At 40.0% G+C, this 19,257-nt stretch overlaps 1 protein-coding gene across 1 annotated transcript in view; it reads left to right on the top strand.

Moving 5' to 3' along the window:
• CA10 (carbonic anhydrase 10) overlaps positions 1-19,257 on the top strand; it is a gene marked incomplete at both ends in the record, with an annotated part of 152,653 nt that overhangs the window by 59,731 nt on the left and 73,665 nt on the right. Inside the window, one exon of the mRNA XM_079544433.1 lies at positions 4,390-4,532. Coding sequence (XP_079400559.1) covers positions 4,390-4,532 — 143 coding nt within the window. The remainder of the gene's footprint in view (positions 1-4,389; positions 4,533-19,257) is intronic.

Genomic DNA, 19,257 nt, shown 5'->3' with positions numbered 1-19,257 from the left:
TCAAGATTGATTGGTGAAAATTTTTACTTTTCATCACATTTTGAATAATGAGATGCTGTCTAATTCTTGGTGATATATTTCAGCTATTAACTTTCTGCTTGTTGAAAAGAAATCGGAATACTTTCAGTTCTGAAGTTTGAAGGCATTGTGATTCTGTCTGATGTTAATGCTGTCTGGAGATTTCTGTGACCAATTACTTCCCTGAATGCCATTCTATGCTGCCATTTCTTTAGTGTCCCCGATTTATCTCTCAGAGCCTTTATGACTTTACGTTTAGCTGTTATGGAAAAGCAGAGCAGGTCATGTGGTTACCCAGAGGCATTAGTATGGTAATTTTCTTCAAGTTGAGTAGGTGGAAATAATTAATGGACCGCTTTATTGATGTACATAGATAGCCGATTCTCTCTGTGGTTTCAATTCCCAGCTTCAATAAAGTAGCTTGAGATTTTATCTGAGGGACCAGTAATTACACAGGACAAGAATAATCACTGCACAAATACAATTTGATTGTGTTTTATGCTGTTGCCAGGGCTGATGTTAAAGCTTAAATGTATAAACAAGGAACTGCTGCATTAATAAGTCGACTCTTCGTATTTAAGCTCACAGACTCTGGAGTAACTTAAATTCAGAAAATCTGTGCTCTTACAAGAGGAAGTTCCAATCTTAGCGTAACACAAATAATTTCACTGTCTCACCTTGACTTCATCTTGTGCTATGGACAGTGACCAGGAGCAGACTCCTTGGGGAAGATAAGCACCTCTGAGCTGTACTTCCTTTCGCTTCCAGGAGGATATTGAGGCATTCCCCGGTTCAATGATATCTGCAAAGCCATTTTAATTAACATTTGATGGAACATCAATGAATTTGCAATCACCTTATCCTGTTTATAGGAGTGACAGCAAAACAAACTCTAACAGACAGCTCAATTTTTCAGTCCTGTTTTTTGGGGGGGTGGTAAGGACAAAGCTACTTCCATGTGTCCGTTTGTCTGTAGCCCTGCAAGGAGACCCCTGAAGGACTCTTTAAGGAGGGCTCTTTAAAAATGAAATGATATTTGCGACTTCTCATCCCTGTGAGACAGCACAGATTTAAATGATGACCTAACAATTCAAGTCACCACGGTATTCAGCCATGATTTCTGACTGACTCCAGTGAATTTGTTTGTTTTATCAGTTTATATTAAAAACATTTTTCCAGTGCTTGAATTGGAGGCAGTTTCTCAGATTCGTTCCCCATAAAGAAGGTCCTGTGTGGGAACGTCCCTAGGCACCTCTGTAAGCAGTAAGGAAAAGAATTGATAGAGCTTTGCTCTGTGTTATCTTTCATGTGCTTCGTTTACAACTTCATCATCAGGTGGCCCTACAGACACGGGCAGGATCCTTGCCTCTCACACACTGGGAAAAAGTTATTAGTGGTTTTTATGCCGTTAGAAAATTGTTCCTCAGTATCTTTTGACTTGCTTTACTTTAGTTTTATACCTAACATGTCAGAGTTTATCATATTTTCCATTTTTTCTTCTTTGGACACCATTTTTTGAAGAATCTTTTCTTCTAGCTGCCTTTTTTCTTTTTCTGATGAAGCTTTCTGGCTTTTCCCTGTCAGTACTTAAAGACAAGCTCAGCATAAAAAACACCTAATTTTGATTAGATTCCAGTCATCCTGGTGCCCATTTTATGGTTGTTCTGTTCTTTTTAAACAAGCCAACCAAGCTTCTTCATTTTCAGGTGGTTCTTAATTAGATTACACAAAAATCCACCATACGAGGGTTTTTATTCATATGAAAAACAAGGAAATTCAGTATAGTATGAAATCTCCTACACAGACTCTCTCTCCTACAGAAACTTCTTAACCTAGAGTCCCTGCATTGCTCAGATCTAAATCAGAGGTTGTTCCTTCAGGGAAAGTTTTGCACAGCAAACATTCTGGAGCAGTTTTACACACAAGCCCACAAGTGCTCTACACCCAGAGCCAGGGGTGCCAAGAAGTGCAGAGTTGTTTCCCCCTGTCCAAGTGATGCTTCTGTCCCTTCTGAGCTAGATCAAGTTCTTTTTTACAGTAAGTGCCTCACAGCAACTCTTCAGAAAGCACCTCAAAAATTCCAGTTAAGAGCAAGATGCAGGAACAGAACAGGACAGAATGCAGAAACTTCTGTGTAATTCAGTTCTCCATAGCCAGAGAAATTATGTGGGAGACAAGTCTTAACTGTCACAGCCATTTCATCACCTACACCTTTGAGTCCAACATCATTTTTTACTACGATGAAGTAGTATTTAGGATGTAGAGCACATCCCTCTGATCCCATGCTACACAACCTCTGCCCCCTCTCCCAACACAGAGCTGCTGCACCCTTAGAGATGCTCAGAAGCCGCCTGGAGATGAGTTGCTCCTCCTGAGCAGGGAGGTTGGATGAGGTGACCTCCAGAGCTCCCTTCCAGTCTCATCCAGTCTGTGGCTGTGTGACATGGATGTGCACTGCTGGATGTCCAACACACGCTGTGGGCAGCATGATTACAGTCTGTGAGTTCATGGCACATACAGAAGGGCACCTTATTGGGCACTCTTCCTTCTCTTTTCCTCTTTAGATGTATTTATTCAGGCAAATATTGGTGTTATCAGTGGGAGAATAGCATTCAACCCTGACTGTATTGTTCTAGCTGTTGTTATGCATAGGTTTGGTAACAGCCTTCAAAATCCCACATTCAAGCACGTTCATACATCTCAAGAAAACTTCTTCCCAGTAAATTGGAAGAAATTCTGTTAGGAGAAATGTGAAGACATGACACTGGTCAGGGCAAAACTTGTCACCTTTTGTCTGTGTAATGTGCTGAGAAGCAAGCTCAAGCAATGTAAGTTTAGGATGATTTATAAAGATAGAGATGACACGATCACTATATAGCAAGTTCTGGCAGAATGACCAGTAGCTTGAGAGCCCTGTTAAACGAGATCATAAACTGCTGTGTGGGCTGCATGCAAACCAGCTTGGAAAGGAGCTCCTGTGCGATGCAGGTGCCAGGCTGCTGTCAAGAATGCTTCAGAGGTCCACACACAAAGGTGCATTGCATCCCCACTCATACGTGACTGGATTTCTATGGACATACAGTGCAGGTAACTGTGGTGAGGGAGAAACTATTTCATTAATGACTTAGTCTCTACTAGAACATTGCCTGATGGAACAAAAGCTGTGAAGTAACAAAAGAACAATATTTTGCTACTTTCCCCCTAGTAGAATCTTGTCTTCTAGTTAACCTGGAATAATAGAATAATGACTATTTTGCTATGTTTTCTTAGATTCAGCTACTAATTTCTTTAGACTAGACAGTGAATTCGGCGCTCATTTTTAATTTAAACCTTGATGTTCTACATAAATACTTCTGGGAATTTTTCATTGTGCTTCTGAACACTTTTCTAATACTCTGAGCATCTAAGAAGCAACACTAATCACTTCAATTTAATATAATTAGTGATTAATATTGCACAATGTCACTATCCACTGGTTAACCAGGGTGTTCAGTCACCCTTAGGTCACCCATAATTAATTAACCTTCACTTGAAGCATAAGCAATCTTTCTGATCCCAAAGAAAAGTTTGCCAGCGTTGTACCTTTTGTTCAACCATGTATTCATAGGTGTATCCAGAAGTAATGCTTCCACATATTTCCACAGAAACGGCAAAAGCTACAAAGACAGGATAACACTGTCTATCTATTAGAGCAGATTCTCACCTACAAACACTGTTTTCAACACAGTCACCACCATTAGCTGTACATTTTATCCAGCCACCAACAAGAGCTGCGTGCCACACTCGTAGCAATCTGCAGCAGCAGAGGTGGCCCAGAGCTGTGACTGCTGAAATGCACCGCTGCCCCTCTCTGTGCCCACATGCCCTGCTTGGTTTTCATCAGCATCCAATTGGAACTTTTTTTTAACAAGATATTTGACAGGGGTTCATGGTGTGCATTTTTCTTACAGTTATGCTCTATTTTAACAAATTCTAGTAAACCTGAAACTTTTTAAAAGTGAGTAAAAAGGAATGGTTTCAGTCTAATGACACACTGTGTAAAATTACCGTAAGGACAAATGAGCAACATACCTATCACTAAGTAAATATTTGATAAAACTAACAGCAAAAAAGCTATTTGTGGCTGAATTTGGGATTACAGTTACTCAAACGTACACCTTCTTTCCTGGTACAAATGTGTAGGGAACAATACGCTTTGGTCTTTGTTTAAGAAGTTTTACTATCAAGTGCTCGATGGATTTGCCCGTTTTCAGTTTCAGTGTGTGCACGCAGAGTGTATGACAAGTCTGATTACCTGGCTGTCTGCCTTGTGTCAATCTCTCTAGGCTTTCCAGACTTTTCTTGAATTTGCACTTGCTTTCTATTTTACAGTTCCCTCCTTTTGGGGTTTGGTGAACTCAGCTTGGAATCTTTGCTCTGTTGGGAAAAGGCAGTCACCCGTCAATATTGAAACCAGCCATATGATTTTTGATCCATTCCTAACTCCGCTTCGCATCAACACGGGGGGAAGAAAGGTATGTGCTCTTTGTGTTCTGCTATAAAACCAAGAAGATAATAGGGAGTTACGTGCTACATATCTGGGCATGGGACAGGCAGTTAAAAATGATCTAGTTTCTGTGTAATCCAGACAATGCTGGCACTGAGATTCATAAGGATGAATCTTCTATTGGATATATGCTGCCATAAATTAATTAGAAAACAAAACGACAACATTTACTTTAATAGATCTGAAGTATATCTTCCAAGAATAGTTGATCAAATGAAAAACAGGCTGGCAAAGATGAGCTCAGCTATAAAAAAAGTCTTATTCAGCTAAAATTAGCATGATAATTTCCTTTGAAAAGCGACTGCCATGACTGACTAGCTTATAACCTCTGTTCTGATCAATAATCTTTCTTAAAGATATGCATAGAAACTGTCCTGTTTACCCAGATTTGGGTATCTGAATAAACTGCTGTGTGAAAGCAGAGCCCTTTCTGATACGCCCACGTGCCCACGTGTGGCTCAGGAGGTGGACTGCTGGCACACCAAAGGTAGAGGCAGAAAGCAACCTTGATAAATAATTCTGCTCAAACTGGTGGAGATCGTTGTCTGAGGTGTGCATATGTGCCAAAATATCACTGATAGGTCCTCATCACTGATCTTTTTTTACTGCATCTAAGTTATCATAGGAGCTAAAATTTGTCTAAAAAGATATTTTAAAGATTTGTTGCTTATTTTAGGCAGACAATTCTCTTCTGCTGTTCAGTTTTCTGCAACAAAGAACAATGCAAATGGAAAAACGCTGTGACTTACAATGCTGGAACAAGCAGAAACTCTAACAAAAGGTTATTCGAAAATGATTTATCTTCTCCCGTTGTCTTGACAAATGAGATTTCTGCTGGAAACGCCATGAGATGGGAATATGCTCTGTTTTTCCTATTGAGCTTCTTGTGGTACAAGTGCACACACAACAGAATTGATGTAAACCTCCTTACAGAAGTGAAAAAATGGTGGTATTGTTACTTACTGAAGGACAGTAATGCTTCCAGCTGTGGTCCACGTTTCAGGGGAAAATGTGCTTTTTGCCTTTTATACAGAACTGCATTGGAGCCTTTCTTTCTATTAAAAAAAAAAAAAAAGACAACAAACGTATTGATTCAATCATTTATATAAAGAATGACATCTTTCAGGTTATTTATAAATTACAGAATGATATAACATAAAAGTCCAGAAAGAAATGACATGTAAGCGATCACTAAGCCAAAGCCAGGAGTTTCAGGATATGCAGTGACTGCAGCGGTCCTAAGAATTCAGCTGGGTTTTGTGCCAGTTTGGGATGAAGGAAGTGTCTGATTATTAATAAAATATCAGAGGCACTGAGGGCCTGGAGATGTTGTCAGAAATGAGATGTCCTTGTTGCACTCACAAATGCTGTCCTGCTGCTGCCAGGCGGTGATGGCTTTCTATCATGCTATGAGAACAGGATTTGTTCTAGTTGTGGTTAATCTTTTTTAGAGGGATTTCTAAAATGGCTGAATCAAAATGCTCTTTTAAGGAAAAGCTGCCTTAAGATAATTCTTTCCTCATAGTTAAGGCTTCAGTGAGGAGGTGATTTGGCAGGCAGCATGTTTATGCTCACTCTTTGTAATGTTTTTTATAAAGTGGATGTATGTTTCTTATGGGCTGAAGCACTTCAGTTTTCAGGGCAATGAACCAGTTGGTATGGCAGCCAAGGAATTTCTATGACAAGACTTGACTGTGATTGTGTTGTAAACTAAAGGGCTTTACGGAACTGATCCTAAGAAAAAATGATGAATTAATAAAAAAGGAATTTGCAGGTAGGCACACAGAGGCAAAATTGTGCACATCTTTTGAAAAGGGAGCTGGCAGGAATCGTGCCATATGAGAGCAGGTAGATGGAAGGAAGCCTTCCACCTGTCTAGCCTCTTCCATCAGAAAGTTTGTTTCAGTATTAGTAATGGAAGACACTTTGGAAAACCATATTGGTTTCCCAATTCCAACTGCAACTCTTTAGACCACTTGAGAATTAAAAGCTGTATTTTCTTGTTCCTAAAGAAAAGTGAAGGTCTAAAAGGGGAGTACAAATGAGCAACATTGCCATCCTCCTACCCCAGTGCCAGCAAGGGGAGAAGAGTGCAGACAGTGGCCGGTTACAAAGCAGATGACTTAACAGATACTGCTGACCTGAGGCTGAGAAGAAACTTCTTCCCAATCCATTCAGGAGCAAATGGGATGGCAATGTAATTTGCTAAGTAGATAAACCTCTTTTGATCCAATTTGCACAACAAAGTTCCAGAGAGCAATGGTAATATTGCTTTATGTGCTGTTAAACCATCGCAGTGCAGTATCAGCTCATGCAATTTACAATTCAAGTATAGTCAGATGTTATTCTGAATTGTGCTGTGTTATTTTGTATGTTTGTGCTTCTTAATTTCCTGAGAAAGTGGCTTTTCAGGTCCTCAAGGCTGAATATCATTGATACAGTTAATTGGATTTCAAGATCCAGAATCTGAGCACAAGATATTTAATGAGTTTTACATGCAGATAAATTCCCCAGAATAAATGCTGCTTTTGAGGAAACTCCCCAAGTTTCAGCTCTATCTCAGGCCCAGTTTTGTCTCTTGATTATCCGTTTTAGTGAATTGAACATGCAGCCCTTTTCAGATAAACAACCCATTTTAATAAACAATATAAACTCTTATTAATATGCAAATCACACTTCTTCACTCTGTCACAAAGAAAAATATAGACTTACTTTCTCTACTTTTTCCTTTGGATTCAGCAAGCACTGAGGCACCCAGCAACATCTGCAATACAGCAGGATAACTTCCCTGCCGAGCTGCTGTGACAGGCAGCAAGTGCTGCCTCCAAAGCAGAGTTTCCAGCTCTCATGTAGGTACTGTTGCTGGCAGCAGATGAACAAACCACCCCGTTGTGCACTGAGCCAGACTTCTGCTGGGATTTCCTCCCTCATTCACCACTGCTGGCAGTATCTTTTCCGCAAGATCTCTGCCTTCGTTCCCCAAAACTCGTTCCCTGATCTCCTGTAACCCATCTCATCTCCTGATTTTCTGCGGACTTACTTTGAAGAACCCTATTTCCAAGGTTCATTAAGAGTAAATTTTCTGAAGCTCCAGTTAGGTGAGAAGCAGTCATAGACATGCAAACATAGTACTCTGTTTGTAAATTTAGAGCAGAAGTTTATCGTGGCTCTGCACATATTGGTCCAAAGCGGATCTGCGAGGTTAAGCTTTGCTGCTGTCTTGATTTGCATTCTACAATCCATAGGGGACATTTTGTTTTGCAAACCTCCTCACATTTTAAGGAAAACTTAGATTTCCCTTAGAAATTTGTAAATACGTGTGTGTATAAAACATAGAAACAAACGAGAGGCCTTGGAAGTACTCTAAATGAAATCAAGACTGAAAGGCAGCAGCAGAAATACCTGTGATGGTAGAGGCTACATCTGTGCCCAGCTGTACGCGTAGGATTAAGAGCTTGAATAGCTCACGGAGCAGCAGAGCAGGGCTGTGCTTTGTTGCAGCTGGAGCAAGAGATCAGCGCGCGATAAGCTGGGCTCTGTGTGCCACTGTGTGTCCCAGGCACGGCTTCACCCACCTGTGATCTCCATGTGTGCCACTTCTGCCTTTAGATTTTCAAGTTCTTGGCAATAGTGCTCTCAGCACAACTGATGGGTTGTTAAGACTTCTTCAGGAAATCTTTTTTTTTTTTTCCATCTAGCATGAGCTTTGTTTCTTAGCAGTTCTTGTCCATACTTTTTTCCCCCTTCTAAAAATTTGTTAAGTAACACATTTATTAGACACAAAGTGAATCTTGCCAACTAATTTACCTTGTAAGCAATATCCTGTGTTGCAATCATTTCAGGTCACGCTTGCAGGCTTAAAGCAGCAGTTGAAAGCAGGTAAAGTTTGTTTAAAATCACTTTGTTTTTAAGATGAGGAAGAACATTGTGTCTGAGGAAACAAGCAGCTCTGTGTCTGCTGGCCAGGGGCTGTTCTGTGCTTTCTGGAGCTCAGTGTGCTCAATTAAAGCTGTTCAGTAAAACCCATAAGTCTGCTTCCTTTTATGGGGCATTAATGAATGCAATCACATATTATTTAAATTAATATATTTATAAATAATGGGTTCATACTATGCATCACAAGATAATGGCAATATTTAGCAATTTCTAAACTAAAATAGAGTGAGAGAAAAGAGATTTATGAATTGAAATCAGCTAAATGGTTTCTCTGCCAGCCAATTCTGATTCCATGCTGTTCAATCAATTCAGAGTATTACTAGCATTTTTCTCAAGAGTGCAATATATGACAACCGCCAAGCTTTGCTTTGGTGATTGCTAAAAGGACAGATACTGGTCTGAGCCATATTTCAGCACTGCAGGAATATAAAAAATGAATTGTTAGAAATGGTCCAGGAGGAATGGGTAGCAATAAGACATCAATGTCACCTGTAAACTGATTTGTGATGAATTTTTAGAGAGCTTACTAATATGATGTTTTGATTTAAAGAGGCTTTAGAAAGTCAAAAATCTATTGCAAACATCAACAGCCTTAATGAATAAAAAAATGCATATAGTGTTGCTGCTTAAATAGTTTTCTGATACAGTAATAAGTGAACAGAAAATTAAAGTAGCAGGTTAAAGTAACTGCTGTATATTAGCCCTCATCACTCAGTATTTAGAAAAGGAAAAATGGCTGAGCACTGCTTCAGAGTTATTTAGGGAAAAGCTTTTATCTAGAGTCTGGATTTGTCTCTAGTGGTGTTACTGTTTCCTTATCACTTCAGTGATGGAATCAGTTTGGAACGTGGGGACTCAGATGGGCACCTTTGTGTTTCCCTAAATTTCTGGATGCTGATGGCAGTGGAACACCACTGAAATCATGAAGGAGACCTGAATGGCACTGGCATGCATTTCTGCACCTCCTTCACACCATCAAGGTTTTGTGGCTTCAGTACAACTCCTCTGCTTGCCTTTTAATCTGGTCCAGTGCCATAAAAGAAGCTCACTTTTCTGCCATAGGAAACTTCCCCAGAAATGCTAGATACAGCAGTAAGAAACCATTTGGAGGGCTTACTCCACAAGCTATATCGTACTCTGTTTTGGAGCTCAGGATACGCTCTGATTTTAAGGACAGCCTCTTTTTAAAGGCTCATGAGATTGTATCTCAGCTGCAGTTGTGTATCAGTTAAAAGCAGAAAGGATTTAATAAGGACAAATTGTGTTTCTTGACTTCCTTTGGATGTGTAGGGAAAAGGAATGGGTGCATACCCTTTACCCCCATATACTTTCCACTGTGCCCCAGCCGGTGACTGGGAGCAGCATATCAACATCAGAATCTGATAGTACTAAATTGCTCCACTTGCATTCTGCAGTCCTGTTTGCTGCCATGCAAACAGTGAAAAGAAATACATCTCAGAGATGAATCCAGATCGCAGCAGCTTCCAGGGCTACGCCAAGGGCAGTACAGCTGTGCTGAGGTGGCACATAAAAGCTCCTTTGAAGACACTTTGCCTTAACTAAGGATTTAACCTTAACCACATATTTCATCCAGTCCTATTTCATCTAGGAGTACTTAAGACCTCTTCTCAAAATAGTGTTCAAATGCACTGTGCAAAGAAGCCTTCAGAAAAAAACAAAGATCAAAAATGTGCATTGTTTTTGATATCATCACAGCCCTTCCACATATGTGCATTTTTGTGTTTAGTTTTGTAAAGCATATTATTTATATGATGGACATAAATAGCTACTTTGGAGTGACTGCAACTTTTGATGCCAATGTAAATTCATGATCTCTCCTTTCAGTGTGTTATTAAAAGTGACAGTCTGCCATAGTCCCAGTACCCTAAAGATGAATTGGGATGTAAATCTCTGCCTGATACATTAGGGGCCATTTACCAGGTACTGCTCAATTAGAAGTCCAGAAATGCTGCTCTACAGACCTCCTGGAAGGTTGCCAAAGGAGAGATTTGAATGCTGGAGAGAGAAACTGCACCCAGAACCTCACCACCACGATGGATTTGACACACACATAAGGCAGTGCTATTGAAGAGACTCAATTCTTTAGCCATCCAACAATAAATCTGTGTCTCTAAATCTCAACTTCAGGCTTAAACCTCTGGCACTTTATCTTGTTTATTTGACATCTTCTCACTATAAGGAAGTTATTGTCTACTCCTGGCAAGATGAATGTCGTATCCAGGGTCCTTGTAGAATTACACAAAACTCCTTGGTGCAAGCCTATACGCACATAAATGCATATATACAAAAGGATATTGTTTGGAAGTGCAGCAGTGCGTGCCAGCATCTATGCCCAAATTTCAGATGGAATCATCCTCTATTATGATGTAAACTTTTGTACCATGTTTGTACCCATTTGTCATTACCCAGGTGTCTTTGGTGTCACCAAGGTGCCTATGTATTTGTGGTACTAGTTTGACCTTTCTGGAGGCCTCTTTGTGGCAAGAAGTTATGCAAGTTTCCTGTTAACACAAATTGTTCCCTATACTGCAGAAATAATGAAGCCCAGTTTCCTCTGGAATCACATTTTAGCTTCCTTATAGCCTCTGTACCCTGTTATCACTTCACTTCACAAATACCCTCCATTACAAGGCAAAGACAGCAGAGCTGTGGCTATTTCCAAGCTCTTTGTGACAGCCAGCCTGCAAATGCACCTGCTGATTGCTCAATTGACTGCTGCTAACAGCAATCTATAATACCTTAGTTTTACCTGCCTTTCCCTCAGTACAAAATTAGTTTGGCTTCTTATAGCCAATTTTAACAGAACACCTAGATATCTTCTTCTTTGTCAAAGTTGGATGAAACTGGCCAGCAAATACTGCAGTTACTGAAAGAAAAGTAGAAAGCAGGTTACAAAACAGTTTGTTACTGTTATAACGAAATTTTTGTGGCATTTTTTGTTATAGGCATCTTATTGAAAGCCATATCTATGAAGGCAGGAAGTACAGAAGCTAAGAATTCCTGCACCAAACAAGGAATTTCACAATCCTTACTGTTGTGATAAATAGAAGTTAGAGAGTCAAGTCTGGAAAAGTCTTCCAAGGACCATTACAAACTGTATTGTAATCTTTGGAATGTGGAAGGGCACCGTACTCATCCTGAGCAAGGTCACAGCTAAAATTCTCTTACAGTTTTGTGGTCTCACAGGCCAAAGATACACTACAGGAGAATCTGCTCAAAAGTACCCAAGCTAGCTCAGAGGAGAACAAGCACAGGTATGAGCTCAAATTATGAACATGAGCAAGTGCTGCACAGCTGGCCAGGAGCTACAGGTGGGCATCTCTGCATTGGTCTCAATGGTTTGGGAGAAACTCCTGCCTCAATAGCTCAAGTTATTTGGGTGGACTGATATTTTTCCAAATGTCATGTTCTTTAAATGCTGTTTGAAGTTGAAGGTTTGCTCAGTTCTCCTTAGAATTTCACTGCAAATATCACCAAGATGTTTGTATGTGTCCAGCTGCTATATGACCTCCTGTTCTTGCTCTCCCAGAAAAGTGCAAAGGAAGAAGAAAAACTGTTGCACGTGAAGACTTAGACCAGTGTTGTGATAAATATTCACCACTGAAAACAAAGATGTAATGCCCTAATGAAAGGGCCAACATGCTGCAATTACCATATTGCATGTATATCTGCCTGGACTGTTAACAATTACCTCTCATCCTCTAAAATATGAAATCAGAAACACAGTTGTGGATGTAATCTTCAATAAAGACCTCAGAATTTCTTCTTATTAAAGCCTATGCCAATGAAAACTCCTGCAACATATTGATAAGAATCTAGAAATCATTGCTTGGATCTACATCATTCTTTGGGTAAAAGCCTGGTTTCATTTGCAGATCTGTGATAAAGCTGATCACAATGAAGCATTCTCAGTCCAGCCTCCTTCCTCAGCTAGTTCTGGGCTTTCTTACTGTCTCATTGGCAGAATTAAACATTTTTGGCCAATGGAATTTTCTCGTGTTCTCTCCTCCACTTAGGCTTCTTTTCCTCAAAATGCTTTAGCTGTAAAATTACATATCCATTTCAACCTCTAGAATCATTTGTCCAGTAGTGTTTGTCCTTTTGTGCACCATTGTCCTCTGCATAAGTAATCACGTGAATAAAGGGATGTGCACTGAGCCACGTAGGAAAGAGATTCATAAAGAGAAGAACTGCTAGGAAGCACAGAAGGCATGCCAGCACTTAATTTTTCTTCCTGCTTTGGCCAGATACCATTAGCAGGGTTAACACTACTTTTTCTGTGAGCAACATGGAGGTGTGTATAATTAACGAATATAGGATGTCATAATTAAGAAACATACAAGAAAGTTAAGCTAAACAGGTTATCATGCTAAAGAAGAATGGATGGAAAGCTTACCCTTGTCCTGGGTTCGCTAAGAAGACTCAAAGAGGAGCAATCTCTAAAAGAAATCCTTCCCTGCTGGGAGTCAGCTCTTAAAAGGCGTCTTGGAGAGGTGGAGCAAGGCCTTCACCTGCTCCCAGGGCTGACTTTTTGCTCATCTCAGGTGGTCAATTGGTTCAGGCTGTGCTTCAGCAGTTACCATGCAGAGGTGTTTACTGGAGAGATGTGTTGCTGAGCTGCAAGTCAGTGCTCTATGGCATGGGAACCTGCAGCAGCCTTTAGCTGAACACCCCTCACTTAAATTAGGAACAGTATTACAGCATCTGGTGTACGTAATGGGGGAGTAAAACAGCTGTGCGGGATGAAATATTGAGTCTGGCAAACAAAGTTTATAAATATTACTTTTAGTCTGCCTGCAGTCATTGTTTAACAGCAAGAGAAGACAGAGAGAGAAAGGGGCAGACAGAGAGAAGAGTTCTGCACCTGAAATTCCATGAAAAGGAGTGATACATCAGTCGAGTCCAGATTTCCTTAGAAGGTAGATCTCTTGAGATGTGATGGAATGAGTGTCCTGTACAACCAGAGTGTCTATCAGTCACATTGGCACAATGGGAAAGCAATTTCTCAGAGAGCACACATACAATTTTTCTGTGATTGTTCTCAAGTGTTTGATGATGGAGGGAGTTTTAGCAACAAATTCTTTACTGTAATCCTGGGAGATATCTTGAGATAAAATTGTGCATCACAAACTTGAGGTAGCAGTTTGGGAGAGGTTTCAGCTGCCCTCCACAGTCACAAGTTGTGAAACCAGAGACTTCTATAATGAATTGGCAGCAGAACAGAATATTATCCTGGAATGAATACAAGGAGAAAGATAATAGGATGTTTGTATGACATCTGTGGGAAGAGGGGAATTACAGCTGACAGGTTCAGATCAACACATTATCTTCCACTTTTCTTTGTGAAACTTTCGGGGAAGAGTTGTTGAAGCTCTGTAGGATGACTGTATGGGAACTGCTGAGTCACGGCCTGAACCGCTGATGGATCACCTGAGGTGAGCACTGAGCCAGCCAGGGGAGCACAGGTGAAGGCAATTCAGCTGTGCTGCTGGAAGGGGTGGAGCCTGGCTGCACCTCTTCTAGGCCTATTTAAGAGCTGGCTACCAGTGGGGAAGCATCTTAATATTCATTGATTATACAGTGACTTTGCATTGTTCTGTAGAATTTGAATCTATTCAAACAGTGCTTCTATTTCTAAAGCTTCCATGTTTTGGGAGCATTCTTTAGTAGTTACCATCATCTTTCCAACCCAAGTAGTTGTGTTAGATGAGGTATTGAGTCTGTCAAGTTATTACAACAATCTTTACCCGACTGCAATCATTTCTTAATAGCGAGAGAAGATAGAAAAAGAGTTTTGTACATCAAATGTTACAAGAAAGAATGATAATGATGCTACTGTACGGTGAGAGTGCATGAGGACCAGCATCCAATTAGAGCACGCAGAAACTAGCTGCAAACAGAAAGACAAGTGGAACAGCAATTCCTGAATGAGAATGGTTCTCGTCTCAAGATCTGCCATTGTAGCAAGAGCCCACATAGCATTAAAGAGATATATTTTGCAATTTTTTAGCAAGATGAAAGTTACATTTCATTAAGTTTTTATGGTATTTTGAGCCCAATCAATAAGCTTTACTACCTGCATCCTCCATTGCCTCATTGCAGCTCAGTGGGCTATCAGCTCTCTTTCTAGATGTGCTATGGATGTGCAATCACACTTTATTTAATGACTAAAATGGACACCTTTGGTGATAACTGGTTCTTCAATGAGTTATATAATTGTTCCCAGCTTAGGCAGCCTTTATTAAATTATTATTGAAAACATAATTTCATGCTTGGTTAAGTGGTAAATTTAATTCATTCACTATGAAGAGACAGTAACAAATACGAATTTACCAGTATTACTTCTAAGAAAGGAAAGGAAGTTCAATATAGCTACAAGTATCACTCTTCTCTCCCAAAACATTAAGTAGCATTCCTCCTCCTTAACAGAGGCGTATCAAAATACCACAAGGAAATAACCTGGTCCTTTTGGCAAGGAAAATCTAGCTTTTTAAACAGCGGTAGTTATATAAAATTAATTTTCCCCTTTATTTCTTGAATTTAAAGTGGTCCTGACTGCATTTGACAACTCAGAATAAATGCATTGTAAATAAAAGGAGAAGAATTAGAGAAATTTTCAGTGCGTTTGAAAAATGAAAGGATAAAGCATTCACTGGAAATATGTTTTCTTCATAATATAATAGAACTGATGGAACCCCAGGCTGAATTTGTATTCACACCAGTTGGTTAGCATTTGCAACAACACTGATTTCAAATGTCATAATTCCAACTTGCTAATTCAACTAACCATCCTGTAAGCGTGTGAGGTTACATTGATTTATTTAAAATCTTTTTTTTTCTTAACAAAGTGATTAAATTGTTTTTGCAGCATTGCCCGATACAAACATGTATTTCAAGGCTGATGGTGTTGCCCCTTCTGGCTGAGCAAGCGCGATTTGATTTAAAAGTCCAAGTCAGTTCATGTGGTGAATAACCAGGATTAGACACCGAAATCCAGGCAGCATCTCTGGTCAATAACACAGCGAGGTGTTAGTTTAAAAAACTAAAAGCAGGGGAGCGGTAAATTCGTACATCACTCCTTTGGAGTGAGAATTGGCAAACTGCTGGTCAGTAGCTGTAATGGGCCTTCTCTGTGGGAATATTCAGAACGTTAAAGACAAGAAAGGCCATTTGGCCCAACATTTTTCCCTCTAATTTACAATTTGCATCAGCTTTCCTTCCAATTTTTTTATGACGCTGTGTGGGTTTTCTTGTTCTTCTCCATAAAAAACAATGGCAATGCAGAGTTTGGAAATCCCAGGGATACCAGATTGTTGTGTGTGAAATACAGAGGTAGGTCACTGGCACTGCTTTCATGTTACGCTGCCCACCATTTCTTATCTGTCATCAAACTCACTGGCAGCACAGCTACTAGAAGCTTTGATATACCTGCACAAAGCTTTAAAATATCTGAACTGAATTCAACAACCTCTGCCTTCCACAGGAGGAACAACTATTCTTTTTTTGTAACAAGTCTTTGATTAATTGTCCCAGGTCTTGATATTCTTTTAGATGCAGGTCATTAACAAACGCATTGAATCCTTCTCTATTAATAAAGGAAGTGCTCTATGTAATAAAACATTTTCTCATTTAAATACTTCTTCAGTGCTTCGCTTTTTTATTATATTTGCAGCTGTTTTACAGTGCCTTAGCTGAAGCCTTCAGAAGTAAAGTGCACATGTATGCTCTTTATTAGCCTCTTTATCTTTGTCTATCATGATCTTAATTTTCTTTGAATGCCTATGTCCTTCTCTGATGGTTGCGTATGAGATTGCCAGTGTGACTCTCAAAAACAACAGTGCATTTTAAAGGATAAGATAGTGCCTGTGAAATCACTGCACTGCATTATTATGGCTTATCTTTCTACTTCCACAGTTTGCAGTCCTCATATGGATTTATTTCATCTGTGCTTGCACATCGCTTTGATAGCGCCTTGTACCCTTACATCACTTGCTCTGCCTTGACTCGCCATAAAGCCTTCTACTTAAAGGATAATGTTCACGATGGGGGAAGTATACAAGGCAATAAACAGCTTTTGCAGGTGATTAAACACGCTGAAGCAAAGCCGAGGCATCTGAAAACCCCAAAAGCAGTTTGTTGTAAGCAAGGCTACACATCACAAAGAGGAGCTGTGCTCAACAAGCCACAACATTAAATGAAAGCTTTTCTTCACCTTGTCTTGCAAGACCTGCTAAGTTTTGTAGTGCTGCCTTCATTTAATCAAACAGATCTTTCCTTCTCCTTTCTAATAACGTGGGTGGCTTTCACTGTGCCAGCTGTGGTATAACAGGAGATAGTTCCGGTGTAGTTGCTTGAGATAAAAGCAGTGAAGTGTCTTTCCTCAAACTGCAATGGAGGTTCTGATGATAGCCCATTCCTCCCCTGCTCACCCTACAGGAGGGCCCCTTTCTTCCCAGCTCCTTATTTTACTCTTGCTCCTACTCTCTTTGTCTATGTTCCTTGCTTTCTTCTCTTGTTTTTGTTTTTCCTCTTTTCTTTTCAGTGGTGTCTTTACCTCTTTACATCAAAGTATTGCTCTCTGTGCCGGAGCCTGGAGCAGTTCTCACTGCAAGGAGGAGGTTAGAAGCAGGACTGCTGTGAGGCACAACCCTTGGAATGCTAGGGAGTCTGCTACACAAATGGCACTGCTTTCCTAATGCTTGGTTAACAAAAACAGAACTGCATTTTAAGCACATATAATCTACTGAAGCACACAACTATCAGAAGTATTTTCTTTAGAATCTTTTTTAAATTATTATTCCAATAGAGGACCATTTCATAAGCTTACATCTTTCTCTGGGATTCCCAATCAAATACAGACAATATAATTGCACTTGCAGTTTTTCAGCCCCAGCTCACCAGCACACACAGCAATTCCAAGCAGCAGCTCACTGAGGTTGTTGTCTCTTACCTTGTCCTTCAATCATTGCTACAAAAGCAACATTTTTATGGAAATGAATACTCATTTTGGTGTACAAATACATTCTAATAGTGTTTTCAGAAGCCCTGTGTTCATTGCATTGTTTTCTCAGATGAATATAAATCCATTGTAAACCTGGTTTAGCGAAGCTATTACTGAAACACGGATCTATCCCTGAATATCTTTATCCAATGTGCCCTGTTAACTTTGGCACATCATACTTTGATGTGCTGAGGAAAGTAGAGGTAAAGACACCACTGAAAAGAAAAGAGGAAAAACAAAGGTCAGAGCCTGAATCACCAAAACTAAATACGGAGACATGGCATCCCTTAGCCTCTGAGCAGCAAGAGCTCTCATGGTCTGACTGGGATTATTCCTCACAATAGCTAAACCTCAAATTCTGTCTCTTAGTTTTGTCAATAAATGGGAGAAGAAGGAAGAAGAAGCCATTCCCATTAAAAAATTCTAAGAGGAAATTGTCTGAGATGACTGGGACCCTACTTTTAAGGTGATTACCTTCCTAATGAGGATTTACAGATGTTCTGCACCCCATTTTCATCAAGAGAAGTTAATGCCAGAATCACTGTCTTTAAAAATCACTTCTTGTGCCTATTTGCATCTTAAGGATTGAATCGTTTTTTTAAATCTGCCCCTTTGACTTCTGCAGAGTAAACGATCACCTAAGGCAGCGTTGTTCTGCGCTATAGTAAACAGATTTCTAATGTTGTACCTTCATCTGGATGTGTTCTCACTTCAGCCACAGTTAATATGAAATACACAGGTGCCTGAAAGGAAGATTGATTAAGTTCAGGACGTTCATCGAGTATTTTGTGATTCACACCAAGATCTCATCCATTCCTTCTGCATTCATATTTTATGGCACTTCAACTGGTCAGTTTGATTTGACTCAACACTTCGACAACACCTTTGGCGTGACAGGTGCAGGTACATAACACAGATCATGGACTCAATTCATTTCCCAACTATTTATCTTATCCTGAGATTATTTTGTGAACTTGTGGCCTTTTGGCTCTGAGCAGGTTAGCCAGGCAAAGGCAGGTGAAGCAGAGTGCCTTACTCACATGCACCATCTCATTACAGTGCTGCACATCACGATTGTGTTCCTAACAATGCAGCAATTACTTTTAAAGCCAAAATTTACAGATTAGGTCTAGGTTTACTTGGTAATTATTGATTAGGACTGTTACCCCAAATTGGTACCTGATTCTCTTCCTGGAGCAGCTCCATTTTTGTTGCTTGGCCCCTTAGGGCTGCAGTACAACCCCTGGCTGACACCTTTATCTCAGAAGGCTGGGCAATCTGGTGACCATGTGTTCCCAACAGGTCCTCCTTCCTACAAATCACTTTTCATGTTCAATCTCTGACTTCATTTTGGTTTACAAACATGCTAAAACTATTTTAAACTTCAGAGAAAGATGAAATAAAGTTCCAAATAACAGGTTCTGAGTTCTCAAGCTTTTTGCAGTCGATGTGCTGATGGTGGATGACTTCTTTCTCTGACTGCAATACTTTCAGCATCTGGCTTTTGTAAACAACAAAGGCTGCCCTGCAATGATTGTGTTTGGGCTGCGGCCGAAGCTGCGCGGCTGCTGTATTTACAGTACAGTAGATGTCAAATAACAGTCAAAGTAATTTGGGCATCATGGGAAATAATAGGAGCGATTCTGGTGCTTTCTGTGAAAACCTTCAAATTCCCATTTCATTAAAAATTCCACTCTGCAGCTGGTAGCAGAGATTACTAGGTTTCACCATCTGT

This window comes from Tetrao urogallus, assembly GCF_951394365.1.
Source record: "Tetrao urogallus genome assembly, chromosome: 18".
NCBI lineage: Eukaryota > Metazoa > Chordata > Aves > Galliformes > Phasianidae > Tetrao > Tetrao urogallus.
Note: the sequence above shows the minus strand (reverse complement) of the source record. Positions and strands in the feature narration are given on the sequence as shown.